At 41.3% G+C, this 18,424-nt stretch overlaps 2 protein-coding genes across 2 annotated transcripts; one reads left to right on the top strand and one right to left on the bottom strand.

The window, feature by feature from the left end:
* Positions 1-1,822: 1,822 nt before the first annotated feature.
* Positions 1,823-9,209, bottom strand: erap1b (endoplasmic reticulum aminopeptidase 1b). Its single transcript, XM_076154184.1, has 19 exons — positions 9,107-9,209; positions 8,066-8,562; positions 7,839-7,977; positions 7,522-7,656; positions 7,310-7,430; positions 6,657-6,811; positions 6,240-6,353; positions 5,906-6,037; positions 5,686-5,817; positions 5,465-5,548; positions 5,154-5,311; positions 4,939-5,018; positions 4,465-4,648; positions 3,911-4,067; positions 3,632-3,816; positions 3,301-3,462; positions 3,062-3,202; positions 2,730-2,808; positions 1,823-2,549 (listed from the first exon to the last, which is right to left on the bottom strand). Exons 1-19 carry the CDS (start codon positions 9,167-9,169, stop codon positions 2,379-2,381), a joined length of 2,889 nt encoding a protein of 962 aa, XP_076010299.1. The 5' UTR covers positions 9,170-9,209; the 3' UTR covers positions 1,823-2,378.
* Positions 9,210-9,942: 733 nt separating this feature from the next.
* Positions 9,943-17,479, top strand: naaladl1 (N-acetylated alpha-linked acidic dipeptidase like 1). The gene is made up of 19 exons (XM_076154349.1): positions 9,943-10,341; positions 10,670-10,842; positions 11,573-11,694; positions 12,784-12,903; positions 13,048-13,240; positions 13,314-13,407; positions 13,493-13,597; positions 13,836-13,921; positions 14,017-14,136; positions 14,227-14,312; positions 14,391-14,454; positions 14,610-14,677; positions 14,774-14,865; positions 14,990-15,083; positions 15,455-15,536; positions 15,670-15,843; positions 16,075-16,162; positions 16,249-16,341; positions 16,773-17,479. The coding sequence occupies exons 1-19, from the start codon at positions 10,148-10,150 to the stop codon at positions 16,948-16,950; spliced, it is 2,226 nt and encodes a 741-aa protein (XP_076010464.1). The 5' UTR covers positions 9,943-10,147; the 3' UTR covers positions 16,951-17,479.
* The last annotated feature ends 945 nt before the right edge of the window (positions 17,480-18,424 follow it).

Here is an 18,424-nt window from a genome sequence, read left to right as displayed (position 1 = left end):
ATGTGCTTAGGGTTGGCAGGTAGATTTTGGAACACTAAGGAAAACCTAACCTAAGAAATTTGAGTAAATAACCGCTAGTTTAATTGTTTCCCTGAACACTAAATTTGGTTCTTTTGTTTGACTGCCAGGAATTGAAAACAAATTAATATGTTGTCCATCCAATGCCAGTGTTTTATTACTATACTGACGTAGGTACTGACTCACTGCCCCACATGCCAGCTCGATGGATATGGTGAAATATCTCCTCCATTTGATGGCTGACATTTTATTGTTGCATGTTACTACAATTGCGTCTGTCCTCTGAACAAAACAGTAAAACAGTCTTTTCCATGGAATAAAATTACCCTTTTTTATGATCTGTATATTATTGATTTGTTTGTTTTATATAACAGGGACCCTATACTGTATATTGACAATGTTAAATAACATTAGATAGTAAACAGCAGGCTAAAACAGGTAAAGATAACTGAAACTCTGTAAGTTATGTTACTTCATCTTTGCTTACTCCAAACTTGTGAAATCAACGTCTACACTTTTAATTTAGTTTATGCCAGAGTATTATCTTATTTGGACAATTTTGCCAAGTGGTCCCAGTAAAATTATATAAAACATCACAAAATCAGATGAGGTGTGAGCCAAAAACAGGTCCACCTATTTTTATTCAAAGATGATCACCAAATTAAACTCAGAGGAAGATAGACAAAACAAGCTTACCTTCTTTCCAAAGACAGTCTCAAATGTAGGACTGGGAGGGAAAACACAGGAGCAGAGTACAGTTTCTATTGTGGGTGTGCCAAAGGTGCATGTGCTATAAAGGTGTTCCATTACAGGTTAGTCAGAGGGTGTTTGTATGACGCTGTATGACGATTAAAGAGTATGAGCATTGATATATGATGAGATGCATCATTGTGTTATTTGTGTGTGTTTGTTTATCGTGAAGAGTGGGGGTTGCTACAGTACATGTACAGTATATACATATATGTACACACACTGTATATACATGGACGTGTGTCTGTTTAATCAGTAGTAGAGTGTGTTTTATTAGGATCTGCCAAAGGTTCCTCAGGAAGAGTTTATGGCAACCATACAACCTTTAAAGGAACAGTAGCTGTTCCCAAGAAGGTAGAACAAACTACCTTTGTACATATAGAGCAGCCATAGAGTAACCTGTGGAGTCATTATTCTGACCAATGAGGTTAAAATAAGCAAAAGGTCAATCAACTCAATCTTTCAGTCCATCAAAGGTCATCAACCTGCAGAGATGATTTTCTTTTAAAGCATTAACGGACTCATACCTTTGAAAGGAGGAAACCCAAGATACTTACTCAAATATGTGGACTGTGAACGTAGCCTTCTAGGCACAAATACCTGAGGTTCTTTGATGACAATTTTAACAAAAAGTCTCTCGTGAAGCAGTTTAGTAATTTTATATTTACCATTATGTCACATGGCAGAAGAGTTTGGCTGAAGTTTTAAAACAAATATACAGGGAAAACTATGTATTTTATGAAATGACTCCATAAACTCAAGAAACTTGTTGCTAAGCATGACTGCTCGTTCATATGACTTAAAGGGAGCAAAGGTCACATACATATACTGGAACTCCCAGGGTAAACATGTACTATGTAACTATCGTCTCAATACATGCGGTTTATGTGCAAATATATATAAACAGAAATTGAGGCATGTTGAACTTTGTTGGCATGTCCTTTCAGATTTGTTGCATTTGTACAGTGTGCTGTCCCCTCCATCAGAGGACCTTGTTCATGGTAAAATATGATGAACGTGTCTTAACAGGAAAAACAACTACTTTTGGAAGCACTGGACATTATTCAACTTTATTACCAAGCAAGGAGTGCACATTTTTGGCAACATGGCATGGTTGTACAGAATAAGTAATCGAAGTTAAACAAATGTAGCCAAGAATCATTACATTATTTTAATTTTTCTCTTTGTATGTGCCTAATTATCCCTAGCTTTCCCCCCGCTCTAGTGCGATAAACAACTTCTGAAACATATCAACAAATATATCAATAGGCTACATGTTGATATTGGAAAAACTTCTTTTCTTGTCAAAGGTTTTGTCACATTTGCATTGTTACAGTAAATGTTTGTTACAACACTACACTAAATATAATTTTTAAGAAATCTGTCATATTCAAGTCAAAGCCTACCCCGCTCTCCAAACACACACACACACACACACACACACACAAACAAACAGTCTCTATACAGACAGAGACGTCTCTGAAATGCTCAGATTTCATGTTGCTGAGTTCTTCCATTGGGAAATCCTTGAAGAACCTTTCTTTGTTCATTGAACAATAACGAACAAGTATGGTTCCTTGAAGAACCCTTGATGACCTCCATCAACCGACCTATAAATCCTCATGCACGACTCTTGGACTGTGTCTGTCCAGCCAGGTCTGCAGCAGAGGATGGTTTTTATCCATCCAGCGGATGTTCTCCTCTATAATTTCATAGCTCTGCTGGATGCATCTCATTTCTGAGCCCATCTCCTCTGTCAGAGAGCCGAAGAAGCTTTGCACCTGAGGACACACACATGTTAAGGAAGGAGGCACTAAAAAGATTTACCAAGTATAATGGAAGTCATCTGGTATTTTAAAACTGCCACCATCAAAATAGAGATATCTCCATATCTTCTACAATCTAGATGGTCTACAGTCAGGTTTCACTGCCACCAGAAAGGACTAGATCATTCTGCTTACCTCATCCAACATGTCCCTGGTAGAGTACTGGTGGGTGACCCCCACCAAATGTGCTATGGTGTGAGAGCCAAGATCAAACCTGTGGCACAGAGGACATATTAACACACATACACAATCAAAGGTTGTGTACCAAAGATAATATTATGGTAGGATTTCATTCGATTACTTCATTTGCTACAAAGTTTTTAATTATTAATGACAGAACAAACAACATTGTATTCAAGATAAAAAAAAGGTCAGAACTACGGAATATTATTTAAGAGATCTGAAGTATGTTTCTCTTGCAGACCCATACTGTCTGAGAAAGCAGTTGAAAAAATGGTGTGACTGACTTCTTAATCAAGGTGTGCCAGTTGGCCTGCACGAAGTCCCAGGCCAGTTTGTAGCCATGAGGGTTCCTGCTGATAGAGAAGACCACACCTGGGAGATCTTGAGTCTTCATCACCTCACCGCTAAGGCTCTGCTCCATCATCCTGTGGACAGAGGGAAAGAAGATAAAGAGGAGTATGTGCAGTACAACTATACATTTAAAAAAAACCTAATTTAACTGGGATTCATTTGTGTTCCACACCATGTCAGCTTGTCCTGCAGGGGGCTGATGGACATTGCAGACTTTAGGCGGCTCTTGACTGACATCTGCAGTGAATTGCGGTACTTCTCAAACAGGAAGTCCCACCCCTCTTGTGTTCGGGCTCCAACAGCAAAAACTGCCATGCTGACATCAACGGGCAGACTGGAAAACAGAAAGGACATTATCCTCTGATATATTTGAACCCACGTGTTTTGTGATTGCATCATCATATCAAGTCTGATTCAGCTCCAAAAGTTTCTGTTTGGCTAAAATGAAGAATATAAAGGAGAAGAAAGGAGAGGGATGGTTACTGGTGATTAGGAGCGCTGACCTCATACTACCATCTGAGTCCTTCCACTCATTGAAGAGCTTGGTTGCCTTGGCCAGAGCGGGAGGATAGTTCCTAACGGCAGCAAACATCAGCAAGTAGCTTCTCAACACTCGCTCAGACACTGAGCCAGAGTCAGTCCACTGCTGATTGTCAATCAAGTCCTTGAACAGCTGCACGATGAAATCCTGCGGACAAAAATAACCAGTTGATACAGCTCATCAAAACAATCCGGAAACCTTATTAGTGGGATTGACTGTGGGAATGGAACCGTTCAGCGACCTTCATCTGGTTTTCCAGAGCTGTCATGTCTCTCTTCTCCATCAGTTTGTAGATCGGCACCAGCTCTCCCAGGCCCTGATTCACAGCCATGATTTTGGTTTCTTTGGACAGGTACAGAGACAGATCCAGAGCCGTGTCCAGGCTCACCTTCCCCACACTGCAACACATGAAGAGCTGCAGCCAATGAATTTCTGCTGCTGTCATTAAATAGTAACCGTCTAAAAGGTTCAGCTATTGAAAGCAGACATTTGAAAACAACTGTAATGTTCTTGGATGAATAAGACAAATATCTTATGAGTAACGGGTATGCATGGACTTTACAAAAACACACATAAAAACTTTTAAAAAAACAAAAATTATTATGAAAAAACAACAATATCAAGAAAATGCAACATTAAGAAAATACTTAAATGTTGTTTTCCTATGTTTGACAAGTGTCGTTTTTTTCACTATGAACATTCATTTTCACATTAACACTCTCATCCGACTGTAATTTGCGCTGCTGTGTTTCATGTATGCACATCTGTCCCCCCCCCCCCCGTCTTTAAACAGACCTGACCAACTGGAAGACGTTGTTGATAAGACTTGCGCGGTCGTTGCCGCTGAGCGCTGTGTGATTGTGTCGGAGCAGTCTGGTAATGGAGTCCCAGCCCTGGCCCCCGTAGTGCACCATGTAGTAGCCACTCATGTCCACATTGAACTTCACCCAGTCCACCTCCTCTGGTAGATATAGGACATCTATAAAGAGGTGTAATAAAGGAGAGGAGGAGATTTCAGAAGTTATAGATTCAAACCATTTACCTCTTTGAATGGTTTGAATAAAAGCCTATCATGCCAAAAAAATCCCAAGAATCTCCATCTGCTATGTCAGACGTAAACATGTGGAATACATCTGGACAGATATTCATTCACGGGGTATCGGCTCCTCATGAATACAATCTAAACTACACTAATGGTGCTTGTTGTGAACAAATAAGCATGTTCTATCAATTCACCAAATGTGTAAGCAAAAGCAGCAACATTCTCACCAGTCTTGGTTTGAAGTAGGAAGCGATGGATTTTGCTGGAGTCACTGGTCATGTAGGTCAGTGGGATCTGCCAGAGGAAGCTAACAACACATGATTACATTAAACATTAAAACCTATTATCAGTCCTTTTATATAAATACAGTTTTTCTCAAGTGATGTCCTGTAGAATTTTGCACAATAGCCATTGCAGAATCAGCCATGACATGAGACTTTACCCTTCAGTGAGGGAGGGGTCATCTGTCTTCAGATAGCGCTCCTGACTGAGCCTGACCTCGCGACCTCTGACCTCTACAGTAACCAGCGGGAACCCTTCCTGCAGTGTCCAAGTATCCATGATGGCCCTGACGTCCAGCTCGTCACCCGAGTACCATTTCTATACGTCCAAGCACAGCACATTTAAGAGTTTAAAATCAAAGCACAGCTGTAATGTAAACGCAAGAGCACCCCAGGTAGTTATTCAGAAAACACAGTTCAGACACTCACAGAAGGCAAAGGTAGCAATGTTAATACAACATCTTATACTCACAGAGGTTCCAGACTGGAGTTTGCGCTTTGAGCAGAATTCACTTCGTTTCAGTCGGCCTTCATCAAGACCATCTGAGGTGCAGATCTGGTGGAAAACACACAATGATTCCACACATTATAGTGACAGACAAAATAACTCATTTTCAGCCAATATATCAAGATGTGTATACTTGATATATTGGATACCCCAACCACACACACGCAAACACACAGATTACTCACATTGGTCAGGGACTCCCACAGGTGGCTGCTGACAGTGTTTTGGTAGCTGTAACGCTTGAGGTATCGGATAATTCCGATCTCAAAGGCCTCAGGAGTCATGAAGTCCCGTAGCATATTTAGAATACAAGCGCCCTGGAGATAAACAAATAAATGAGCTGTTCAAATACTTTTGTTTCAACTGCAGTTTCTCTTTAGTAACACTTTCATTCTGTCGGCAGACCTTGTCATAGGAGACGTCATCGAACATCTCCTGGATCTGGGTGGGGTTCTCCACATCGGTAGAGACTGGGTGGGAGGAGCTGAGGGAGTCCACCTCCATGGCCTCAAAGCATTTTCCCAGGAAGAAGTCATCCTGGTTACAAAAAGGAAAAGCAAAAATGTGAGAGAGAGATGAGTTCAGCCTGTTCCATTTCTCTCCATTCTCTCTTCCATGCCTCAAAGTGAAAGCGAGGTGTCTCCGGTGTAACTCAAGGAGGACAAATGTGGACAGGAACGATTTGCCTCGTCATACTATGCCATGCACACACGCATTATTGCCTGTCTCTGTCTCTCACCACATGCAGCTCTGGGAAGATGACAGCCACAGAGATAAACTCCATGAACTTGGCGAAACCCTCGTTGAGCCACAGGTCGTTCCACCACTCCATGGTCACCAGGTTCCCAAACCACTGTACAGGGACAAACACAAGAAAAGGCACTGTATGGAGGAGTGCACATAGTTTTGCCTACTACTAAAGTCAGAATGAACCGCTACGTGAAGTCTAATCTTTATACTGGCCACTTATCAGCTTCGCCTGCAGCAGTTTGAGGAAATTCAGTTGCAAATATGTATACAACATGTCTATGATGATGACTACCACTATTACAAAGGAAATTCCTGCTCACTGCATACTTCCTGTTTCAGTTGTTGCTGCTGGATTTTGTGAGTGAGGGTCTTACACCCTAAAGCAGCGGCAGACAGAAGGAAGTACCTGGTGTGCGAGTTCGTGGGCAATGACCATGGTGATACCCAGTTTGTCTGAGGCAGAGGACTTTTCTGGGTCGAAGAGAAGCCCCGTCTCTCTGTAGGTGGTCAGCCCCCAGTTCTCCATAGCACCAGACTGGAAGTCAGGGATTGCAACCAGGTCTGTAGAGATTAACAGCAAATACACAATAAAAGACAAATAACTGATATCTTCACATGCACATTGATTGCATTTCCTCTGAATCCTCCACCATTTCTTGAAAAACAGAATATCTGTCTTATTACCTTAACGCTTGTTTACTTTCTTACAGCTTCTACAGTCATTCTAATTTGAGAAAATAGTTATTGCCATATGAACTTCAAGCCTAAGGGCATAACTGCAGACTGATTATGGTGTTCAGGAAAAGTGCAAACAGCAATGTGACCTTAAAGGACATGTGCCGTTGAAATACTGTTCCAATTGGTTAACAGTAGCAGAGATGAACCCATTCATGCTGCTTCTATTCTAAAATATAATCAGTGTCAATGTGATTCCTAACGTTTGTAAGCTAAAACTGCAGCAAAGTTGAAAACTTGAATTACAAATTGCAACATGAGTACAGGCAAAATCATTATAATTGTATTAGCTACAACTGTGTCGATAATGTGTACTTCACTGACCCTGCTTGGGTAGCGGATAAGGAATATCATAGTAGTCATCGTAGAAGTCCAGTAACTTGACAGCAGCATCCAGTGCAAAGGCTGTCTGGTCAATCTTCTCTGGTACAGAATAGACTGAAATCTGATGGAAATCATAGCAAATCACAACATGAATCATAATCATAACTGTTTCAGGTTCATTTAACACCGATCCTCCTCCTCCTCCTCCTCACCTTGACACCGTGCTGGGTTGTTCTGCTCACTGACAGGAAGTCAGATACAATGAAGGCCACCAGGTAAGTGCTCATCTTCACAGTTGTGTCATATTGATCCTCCAGCAAACCACCAGGCAACTCCACTGTTTTTACCTGACAAATGCACGTGGACGATGGTGAAAAAGGAGAAAATGCCTTAAACACCTCTCAGTCATCAGTGCTTAAGAACTTGATTTTTCTAAATAATTCTTATTTAAACAGTTCCTTATGAGGATGGAACTCACACACATACAGCTTTAATATTCTCCATGAGTGTTATTGTTATTCATGTGTACCTTGGGCATATTGGATATAGTTATGTGGCGAGGCTCTCGCACAATCTGTATGGTGAATTTGGCTTTAAAGGCTGGTTCGTCAAAACAGGGGAAGGCTGCGCGAGCGAAGGTTGCTTCGAACTGTGTGGATGCCACAACCCTTAAACAAATTGAAAAAGTGTTAAGAACAAACCAAGTTTAAGGGATATTGTATTATTAAATGCTGAAAAGGTAAATTGTGATTGTACCTGTTTTCCCCTGCGCTGGTGCGGTAAGTGCTCTTGTAGAAACCATGGAAGCTGTCTGACAATTTGGCAGCAAACTCGAGTTGGACTTCATACCTTTTACCTTTCGTAAGCACTTTGTCTGGAAGCAGGGCGAGTTGGTGGAAACGAGGATACTCCAAAAACTCAAGAGGTGTAGCACCTTCGGGTGCCAAGAGCAACACACGGGTTATCTCCATTTGCTTGGCATGGAGAACCACTGTGCTGGTGTCTTCATGCACCTCAAGCTGAATACGAACAACACCAGTGAAGTCGAGGTTGGTCAAGTTGGGGTGAACGGTCAGATCATAATGAAGGGGTGAGACCGTTTTGGGGAGTCTCATTTGGTCCCAGGGGAACGGCTGGCCGTTGGTGGCAATGGGTGCCTCCTTGGCCTGACCGTGGTCCCGCAGCTGAGCCCCCCATGTGGGAGCGCAGAGCACAAACAGTAGCAGCAACAACATGGTGCCAACTCCTCTCACCTGTGTATGAGTGAAGATTCATGAAGATCAATGGAGAGGCAATGAACACTTTTAATTATGCAGTTTTCAAAATCATTTTGTTGGAAATGCTATTGATAGATAGATTGTTTGACTAAATTCAATACTCAGGTAACTGAATGTGTGGTAGATTTCAATACAAATTATTCATGAAATTGAAGGAAATGAACTCATTTCCTGTAGGCTTTCAGACACTGATGGTGTGACCTATTGGTGTAACACGTTTATTTTAAAATGCGTTATTTTCTTTACAAGTGTGCAATAATCAGATTACTACCACACAAATACACAAGAAATACCCCGTAATATGAATGAAAGCGTGCGCCAAGCATGACAGGGACTCGATTGTTGCGACGCTTTCGTTTTCGTCTTTACGCATTTTCACGTTTAGACGTTTTCACAAATCGATCGGAACAAACGGTGCACTTCATCACATTGACACGTCTGTTAGCGCGTAGTCACTGTTTGTAACACACGGTGAATTCGCCCCGATATACTTAATATAAGTAATAATATCTGCACTTACTGGAATCTCCGCCGAACTGCAACGACAGAAGAATGAAACTGAAACAAAGCTGGTGGAATGCATGCTGGGAAATTAGAGACGTTAGAGGAGCGTCTAAAGTTTTGAACGTCCGTTATAGTATATAATATGACTACATGTTTGTTGATTTCTGTGCGGATTCCTTGCCATGACGTTAGATCTTATGTGGTACCAGTAATGATCTGGGTCTTATTTTTCCGATTGCATTTTTCTAGAGAAGTTCTCTTGATGAATAAATAAAACAAAGTGCAGAAAAGGAACAAAGTCAAGAAAGGTGCAAACACCAGAAGGAAGTAAACAGAATCATCCACAGAGAAACAGGAAGTTCCGTGTTGTGGTGTGCAATAACAGTCTTTCACCACTAGATGGTGCTATTACTTTTCTCTCTATCAGCGATGATTTTTGTACATATTGTGACCAGTTTCTTTCCCCACAAATACAAAATTATTTTTTACTCATCACAAGCCACAGACCTGCATCGGGGAATTTTATTGTATTGTACTGTGTTGTGTTGTGTTTTAGTTTGGTTTGGTTTTATCGATATGAATAGATATATATTATAGATAGGATGTTTGGGATGCAATGAAATCCACAACATATCAATAAATGTTACAAAATAGCTTTACCAATGTTTTAAAGTTTTACAAAAGCTTCATTAAATGGCTCAAATTGGATTCCTCTTCAGATATTACACACACACACACACACACACACACACACACACACACACACACAGGGATAAAGGTTAAAGTCCATCCCATATGCAAACGTTAATAAGTAAGCTTTTTAATGACTGTACCTTTTTTTACATAGCTGTGCATTCTCAGAGGTTTGAAAGGAAAATTCTGGGACATCAAACAATACTGCAGGCAGCTTCGGAACAAGAAACATGGGAAAATAAAGTAAAATATTAAATTCTTGAGCATCACACAAAAGTCTCTGACTCTCTGGGGAAACTCACTCACAGGTGCAAAGAGGGAGAAGATTTGTTTGGTTAAAGACGACGGGACTTAAGGGAAGAGAATGATAAAGGCGGTGTTGGCTGTAGTTGCGTGTAGTGTTGTTGCGCTGACTGCAGGTATCCTCATCGGCAACTTTGGTATCCAAAACTCCTCAACAAAAGCCTGGGTGACAGAAGTGGTGCAGGATGTGGATGAGAGACTCATTGAGACTTTCCTGTCTGAGGTGGACAACCTCCAAATCCAGGAAAATATGCGGTGAGTTGCTGCGGATCAAATGACATCCTCAATGACTGGTTCTGGTTGTTTAAGATTGATTGTAACAACTCAAGTGATAAAAACGGAAAAGAAAGCCCAAACTATTAGTGGATCATGGAATAACCATCAATAATTATTTAGATCATTTGTTTAGAATTGAACTGCTTTTTCGGTCAATAAATATGCAATAAAGATTTGGTTTTAGGGTTCCTGATGCAACTTTCTGTTCCCCTGTGTTTCCACTTTGGAATCTGAAATCCCTCAAAGCAGGTGCAATGTCAAAAACTGAAATAATCATTGGTTTCTTTATTCCTGTGATCTTCCACAGGGAGCTGACCAAAGTGCCCCACATGGCTACCACAGCTGGAGATGAGCAGACTGTGCAGTTAATGCTAGAGAGATGGCAGGACCCTGAGACTGGTCTGGACCAGGCCTGGAGAGAAGAGTACATGGTCTACCTTTCTTTCCCTGACCCAAAGAACCCCAACAAGGTCACTGTAGGTGAGTAAGAAATGTTTGTGGGGTTACAACATCGATAAGTGAACACGTCGGAGTTTTGAAACCTCAAAGTCATTAAATTTATATTGTTTAAGGCTGATTAGACTAAATCTTACAATCAATTTGTACCTTTTAGAGGTTTGACTATGTATTCTTATCAGTATTTTGCTGTGGTAAAAACGAATTTGTCACAAATGCTCAGTCATTCATTCATTTTGTTGACTGTAAGTGTGATTAGTGGGATCTTTGTTGTTGGAATTTTCAACTCAGTGCTATTAGGAATACGACTTCTTAACAAAATGATCAAAGTTAACTCAGGGATTAGGATGAAGAAAATGAGAAAACAAGCAGAGAAACTCTCAAAAAGAAATCTTTAAGTAGGCTGAGCTCCTCAATGACAGATATAGTGTGTGAAATACTTAAGCAAAATCAAAGTAAAACTCCCTTTGTATGGTTTGTATTCCATGATCCAAAACCAAAATCATACATTCTTACATTTGTTTCCATTTTCATTCATGCCTAAAAAAATGAAAATAGTATTAAAGGACATTGGAGCAGTAAAACCTGTAGTTTGTAAAAAAAAAAAAAAAGCAACATTCTCTCAGGAGATGGTCCAAACCATGCACATCTGTTCTGTGGATTATTTCCCTTGAAAGTGATCACTCCTCCGATGGCCCTAAGAGTTTCTATTCTGTAGCAGCAGGAAATCATTCAGCATTGGTTTTTGTTCCAGTGAACTCCTCCAACATTGTGCTGCATGCTGTTAGAGAAAAGGAGAAGCCTTACACTCCAGACCAGGACGACCCTGAGGTGGTTCAGCCATACGCTGCGTACGGCCCTGCAGGACATCCAAAGGTACAATTGTACAGCTATGTCAAAAGTTTGGGGCAAAAGTATGTGGACACCCAACACAAATATATAAACATGTTCTTATTGTGTACCGAAAAGTGGATGAACAATATGGTTGAGTACTTAAGTTGTGTACATGTGATATAATGGTAGAAAAATGACAAATAAAAAGACAATTACCAGTTAATTTATTTTACCATTTTTCGCCTAGCTAACGGAAAGTCAGGCGCTAACTCAAATGACAGTGACGTCTCTTCAAACATTCTGAGCTTACATGTTGACCTTTGAGGCCTTTTTTTGAACTTTCAATGAGAGGAGACAGATAAGAGGACACTTATCTCTTTATACGGTCATAACAAGGCATTTTATTACCTACCTTAGCCTCACACTGCAGCGGAAATGTTGAAATGCTAGGAATGAATGTTCACATTTTATGAAAACTAGGAGAGAAACAAGGAGTTTCACAAATGAAGTAAACCAGTTGTGAAAGAAAAAACTCAACAAGTGGGTAAGATATAAGAAAACGAGTTTCTCTAAAAGTCAGTAAAATTGGAAGAGATAATGTAGTTTCAGTACAGAAAGGTCAAAAATAACTAGGAAAAAAATGATATTGATTTTCCATGAGATGAGGCTTGTGGGGTTTTGCTGGTGACACAGAATCCTTCAATGTCCTACTATTACTGTAATGGCATCCTCACATATCTTAACATTACATTACATTACATTACGATCATTTAGCAGACGCTTTTATCCAAAGCGACTTCCAATAAGTGCGTTCAACATAGGTAGATAAAAGAACTTCAGGTCACAAGAGGGAGGGATGTTATCTTAACAAGATAACATCACAGATAACAGCCAAAGTTATGATGTGGACCAAGTTATTAAATCCATAAGAGACAAACTTGGCTGATCTGTCATTGTCTATTTACAGGGGAGGAGGAGATCATAAAAATCATTACTATAAGCCACACAGTCCATTGTCAGTCAGTTGCTTGGTTTCTTGATAAACAAGTTATTGACCTCTTGCTCCTTTTTTTGTTTCCATAACTCGTGATGCAGCTTTTGTGAGCGTGTTGACTTGACCGTTGGTTTCAGGGTAAACTGGTGTACGCCAATCAGGGGAAACCAAGTGACTACCAGCTACTGAGCAAGACCGTTGACCTCAAAGGAACCATTGCTATCACTAGATATGGTGGAGCAGGTAGAGCTGATAAGGTGAGTCCGCACACACAGAACTGCTTCTACAATGAACGCGTCTGTATTCAGTCACCATTTGCTCAGGAGAAATGAAGCAACACTCTTTAAGAATCTGTCTTGTTTAAGAAAGTGTTTCATTTAAATGTCTTATGTCTCACCCAGGCCATCAATGCAGCATCCTATGGCGTCGTTGGTGTGCTCGTCTACACAGACCCTATGGATATCAATGACGGCCTCATGTCGGACATCAATGAGACGTATCCTAACTCCTGGTACATGCCACCCTCCGGTGTGGAGAGAGGTTCTTTTGTCAGCCGTTATGGAGATATGCTCACACCCTACCTGGCTGCCAAAGGTAACTGGCATCAGCACATGAAACCAGCACGTATATGAGGCACGACGCTAATGAGTCATGCTTATTGTCACAGAGGACACCTACAGAATTCCAGTTGAAAGCGTTACAGGGATCCCTCGCATTCCAATCCAACCAATCGGTTTCGAGGATGCCTACATATTAATCTGGTTTGTGAAGAATCTTCTAGTACAAAGGCACATTTTCTTACACACAATTGTTTCAGTCCAATAATGTTTTGTCTGGGTCTCACAGTGAGCTGGGTGGAGGAGAAGCTCCATCGACTTGGCAAGGAGCCTTCAACTGCACCTACAACTTTGGGGGCCCAGGTTTCAAACCTGCATCTGACTTCAAGGACAGGTTTGTCAACTGTCCTACAAAATCCCACATGTGATTGATTGATTGATTGGAATACAGAGAGGTTAAATCCATCGATAGGTACATACATCGTGTGCACTGTTACAAAACATAAACAATGGAATATTTTAGCAAAATAATATAGGAAAATTGCAATATTTACCCTAAAATTCAGTAATTTAAAATGACGTGTCTGCATTGTCAACATCCACCTCCTTCCCTGCCTTTGACTCTGTTATAGTGATGTGAAACTGGACGTCTACAACAAAGGAGAGTTGAAAAACTCCTCCAATGTGATGGGAGTCATCCGTGGTAGCGTAGAGCCTGGTGAGACCCGCGATCACATCCACCCTGCAAGAAGCACATTTGTTCTTATCCTGTATGGCTGAAATGTGTCCGTGTTTACGTATTTATATCCACAGACAGGTATGTGATCTACGGCAACCACAGGGACAGTTGGGTCTACGGAGCCATTGACCCGAGCAGTGGGACGTCGGTCATGCTGGAGATGACCAGGGTGCTGGGCAGGATGGTCAAGCAAGGTGAGGAGCGGCGTGACTGACTGACAGCTGACACACGCAGATGTGGTGCTGAATCAAAAGTGAGTGCTCTGCCCTGCTTTTCCGTGGCAGGAAAATGGAGGCCTCGTAGATCCATTATCTTTGGCAGCTGGGGAGCGGAGGAGTTCGGCCTCATTGGTTCTACAGAATACACTGAGGTGATTTTCAATGAAGCCACAACTGACTGAAAAGATGTCACTGCTCATACATACTCACTGAGTCTGTCTTTCCCTCAGCAATACTTCAGCAAGCTCAGTGAACGCACTGTTGCTTACATCAACGTGGATGTAGCTGTATTTGGTAAGAAGATACACCCCTTTGATGCCAAATATACTAACTATAGTCAACTGCTATAGTCAAATACTTGTGAACACATTCAAGTGACCAAGTTATTGAAAATGATGTGATGATGATGTGTTCTGCTGTATATTCTTGTGTTTTTCCCTCCTGCCAAGCCAACGCCACCTTCACAGCTTCAGCGATGCCATCGGCACAGAACGTCCTCTTCACAGCGGCTAAACAGGTGATGTTTAACCCCGACACACACATGAAAGTGATGCCACAACAACCATGCCACCATTAGTGTGATTCTGTCACATTCAGTTTGTTTGGATTTCAGGTCAAAGCACCTGGACTGCACTCCACATCTGTGTATGACAACTGGATCCAATATTCCAACAGAAGCAGCCCGACTCACGGAACCATTCCTACGTAATGAGCAGCATTTACACCTTTCTGTGACCGGGAATTGTATTTATGTCTCCTCACAATTTCCACATCCTAACGAAAGAAGCGTCGGTCATTTCCTTCCTCCTGCCTGTTGTCATTTTAACAGCGTGGGATTCCTGACGGGAGCAGGAAGTGATTATGCAGCCTTTGTTCATTACCTGGGAATCACTTCCATAGACATTTCACACAGATATGACAAGGTATGAAAGACAGCGTAGTGCCTTGGTGCCTTGCTACTGAACAACAGTGTAACACCTCTGACTTGACTGACATGTTTTTGTAGTGTGTGTGCGTTGCTTAGTCTATAGAAACCGTTTCTAGCTAGCTACTAGCTACTAGCTGATCGACTCGATGTTCATGTGCTGCAGTGCCTTTTCATATTTGCATCTAAATTATCATAGATCGTGATTGCAAATGAGCTGTCTGCTGTCTGCAGGGAAGAGAGGTCACAACTGAACTGAACCCAACTGACCTGAAGAGTCTTGAATACGTTACTGAATACTTTATTGTGCAATATCATTTACATGTAAGGCTTTAAATAACCTCACAGGAAATGATGTTCTCTATTTAGACTAAAACAAACGCTCGGATTTACCCGGCGTACCACACAGCCTATGACACCTTTGACTACGCCTCCAGGTTCATCGATCCTGGTGAGTTGTTTTACTATCACAGCCATTATGTTGTAGCTTAAAGCCTCGCATCTCTCTTGTCAAGCAAACTTGTCAAAAATGAGCTAATATTTCTATACAATTCCTTATTCCCTATCCTGCCTTGTTCTCTCAGGATTCCTCAGTCACCAGGTTGTTGCCAGAACAGCTGGAAATGTCCTGATGCGACTGGCTGACAGCCTGGTGTTGCCATTAAACTGCAGTGACTACGCTGAGCGCCTGGAGGGCTACCTCGACACGGCTCTGACCCTCTACCAAGAGCAGTTAACAACTCTGAATATCTCCATGGGTAAGAGGGTTAGAGTGGATGAGTCTCAACGTGTATTAATTCTCTGTGCATCATTGGAAGAACACCTTAAAGGCCCAAACATACCTTTGCCCCAGCAGGCCTGATGTCCCGATTATGTCACGATAAACCACGACCTTTCATTAATCAAATAATAAAAAACAACAAGAGAAGCTGTGTTCTAATGTTGGCAGAGGATTAGAGATGGTGAAATCTGCTTTTCTCTTTTTCCAGAACCGCTAAAACGTGCAGTGGCCAGGTTTCGATCTGCAGCCGCTCACTTGGACCGGGTGATTCACAGCTCAGATCTGGCAAATGAAACGTAAGAGTCTGCATATTGTTTCGAGCTTTTGCCCTCCACAAACACAAAAGAATGACCATCAGCCATTCCATTGTCTTTCCTTTTAGGCCTCTGAAGGTCAGAAGGATCAACGACCAGCTCATGCTGCTGGACCGAGCTTTCTTAGACCCACTGGCTTTCCCTGATAAATACGCATACAGGTGAAGTGAAGCCGGTCATCTCTGTTTCACCTGTGAACAAGTCCAACAGTTGTTTGCCTTTAACGTTTTAAATCACACTCAAATTAATAAAAAAAAAAGGATGCTATTACAGGCGAGATCAAATGTTACATAAGTGAAAGCTTAATTGTTTAAGAAAGATAGAAAGGAAATCAAAGAAATGGTGGCAGGAGGAGAAAAGGAATGACAGGAAGAAGAACTAAAGAAAACAGCAAGAACTTAATATAATAATAAACATAAACAAATAAAGACAACGATAGGGAATCTACAAATCTACAGCTGTCAGGTCAATGCTGTGTAGCAAAGTGTAACTGAAGTTTCATGAAGATACTACGTAACCAAGTCGATGTAACTTGATGTATCCATGTTTTTTTGGATCACCTCTGTATCGGTGTGTCTTCATGTGTCATCAGGCACGTCATCTGGGCCTCGAGCAGCGCCGGTAAGGCCACATTCCCAGGTCTGGCTGACGCATACGCCAAAGCTGAATCATCAGGACAAAAAGGCGACTGGGCCAAAGTGCATTATCACCTGTCAGTCCTAAACCAGGCCATAGAGGGTGCTGCACACACACTGGAAGATGTCATATAGAGGAAGAGGAGGAGGCAAGAAGCAGGAGGAAGAGGAGGAGGCTGCAATAATTCAGGAATTAGAAGAAACGTAGGACCTCGAAGCAAAATGAGCACTGGCACACACAAACACACACTCAGTTAAATACAGCTGTACTTCATATTTGATTAAGTATATTTATAATAAAGTATATTTAAGACCAACAGCTGTCTAATGAATTGCCTTTAGAAACAATCTATTGTGTAATGTAATAGAATTTGAATGCCAATCTGATGAATCGCTCTGAACTGTGGAAATGACAAACCAGATGAATGTGCCTGCAGTCGTGTTAATAAGAGGGTAAATAAAAATACTGATAAATAAATAAAGCCAGAAGCATTTCATATAACTTTATCGTCTCATACTATGGGTTAACTAAATAATGTAAACTCATGGAAAAGATTTTACCGGATAACATATTCACACAGAATTGCTGGAAATGTGTGTGTTTGGGATGACATGTAAAGTGGTAACAATTGTAAGTTATGAATAAAAGTGTTAATGAGGCCAAATCTATTGTCCAAGCTTAACATATCAAGAAGAAACATACAGCAAACACACCACATGGGTGTCACATGGTAATATAGGACAGTGACAAATGACGCCACTTAATGTGTCGCATATTATTACTTGCATATTGAAGCAGCGTGTGCAATGGTGGATAAATACACAATATCTAAATTGAGTATATTGAAAAATAAAGCAAAAATATATAATGATGAAGCCATTTGATTTGATTTGGTTTATCAGTTGTTTGCTCAGTGTGTTAAGCTTCGGTATCCACAATGGCCACCAGGGGACATCAAATGTTTTGGCACAATGCTGAGGACAAGGAGAATTGACTGTTTGATATGCATGTAGACATTTTCCCTATCCAAAGCCCCCAACATTTATCTTCACCTGCAAAACTGGACAACTGGAAGAAGCCGCTCACCCCAACAATCCTGCTTTTTTAGCTCTGCAGAGAATTAGAAGCCATTATACAGTGGAACTGACAGAGTTCAGCGTGGTACAAATCAGTCTTCAACAACATCCTGGCAATTTCAAAGAACTTCTCACTGTGGCTGATCATTAAAAACAACAAACACAGGTTCTACTCGCCAGTCGCAGAGTTTATTCTTTTAAATATACATAGACTTTTATTTCCCTGTATTAAATACCCCGCCACCCGTCCCACCCCATTGTCCCTCCCCTCCCCCCCCCCCCCCCCCATCCCCTTCCTTCCCTCACACTCAGTTGTCTGCCTTCTCGTCCCGACTCCCCCTCCAGAGAGAAAGCTCGTCCGGCTGAAAAACACACTCTACATTGTGCAGCATATTGCTTATTAAGACATTTGCGAAAAACATAAATTAAAAATACTACAGATTGTTTGTTTGTTTTCATTTTCTACTCCCATATCAGACTGCCCTGAACAGAATTCTAAAAGAATAAAATTAAAAAAATAAAATAGCACAGT

Source organism: Genypterus blacodes, unplaced genomic scaffold (genome assembly GCF_046128005.1).
Source record: "Genypterus blacodes isolate CSIRO-AG114 ecotype Tasmania unplaced genomic scaffold, CSIRO-AGI_Gbla_v1 ptg000061l_1, whole genome shotgun sequence".
Taxonomy (NCBI): Eukaryota; Metazoa; Chordata; class Actinopteri; order Ophidiiformes; family Ophidiidae; genus Genypterus; species Genypterus blacodes.
The sequence above is the reverse complement of the archived record's forward strand: the minus strand, read 5'-3'. Positions and strand labels throughout refer to the sequence as shown.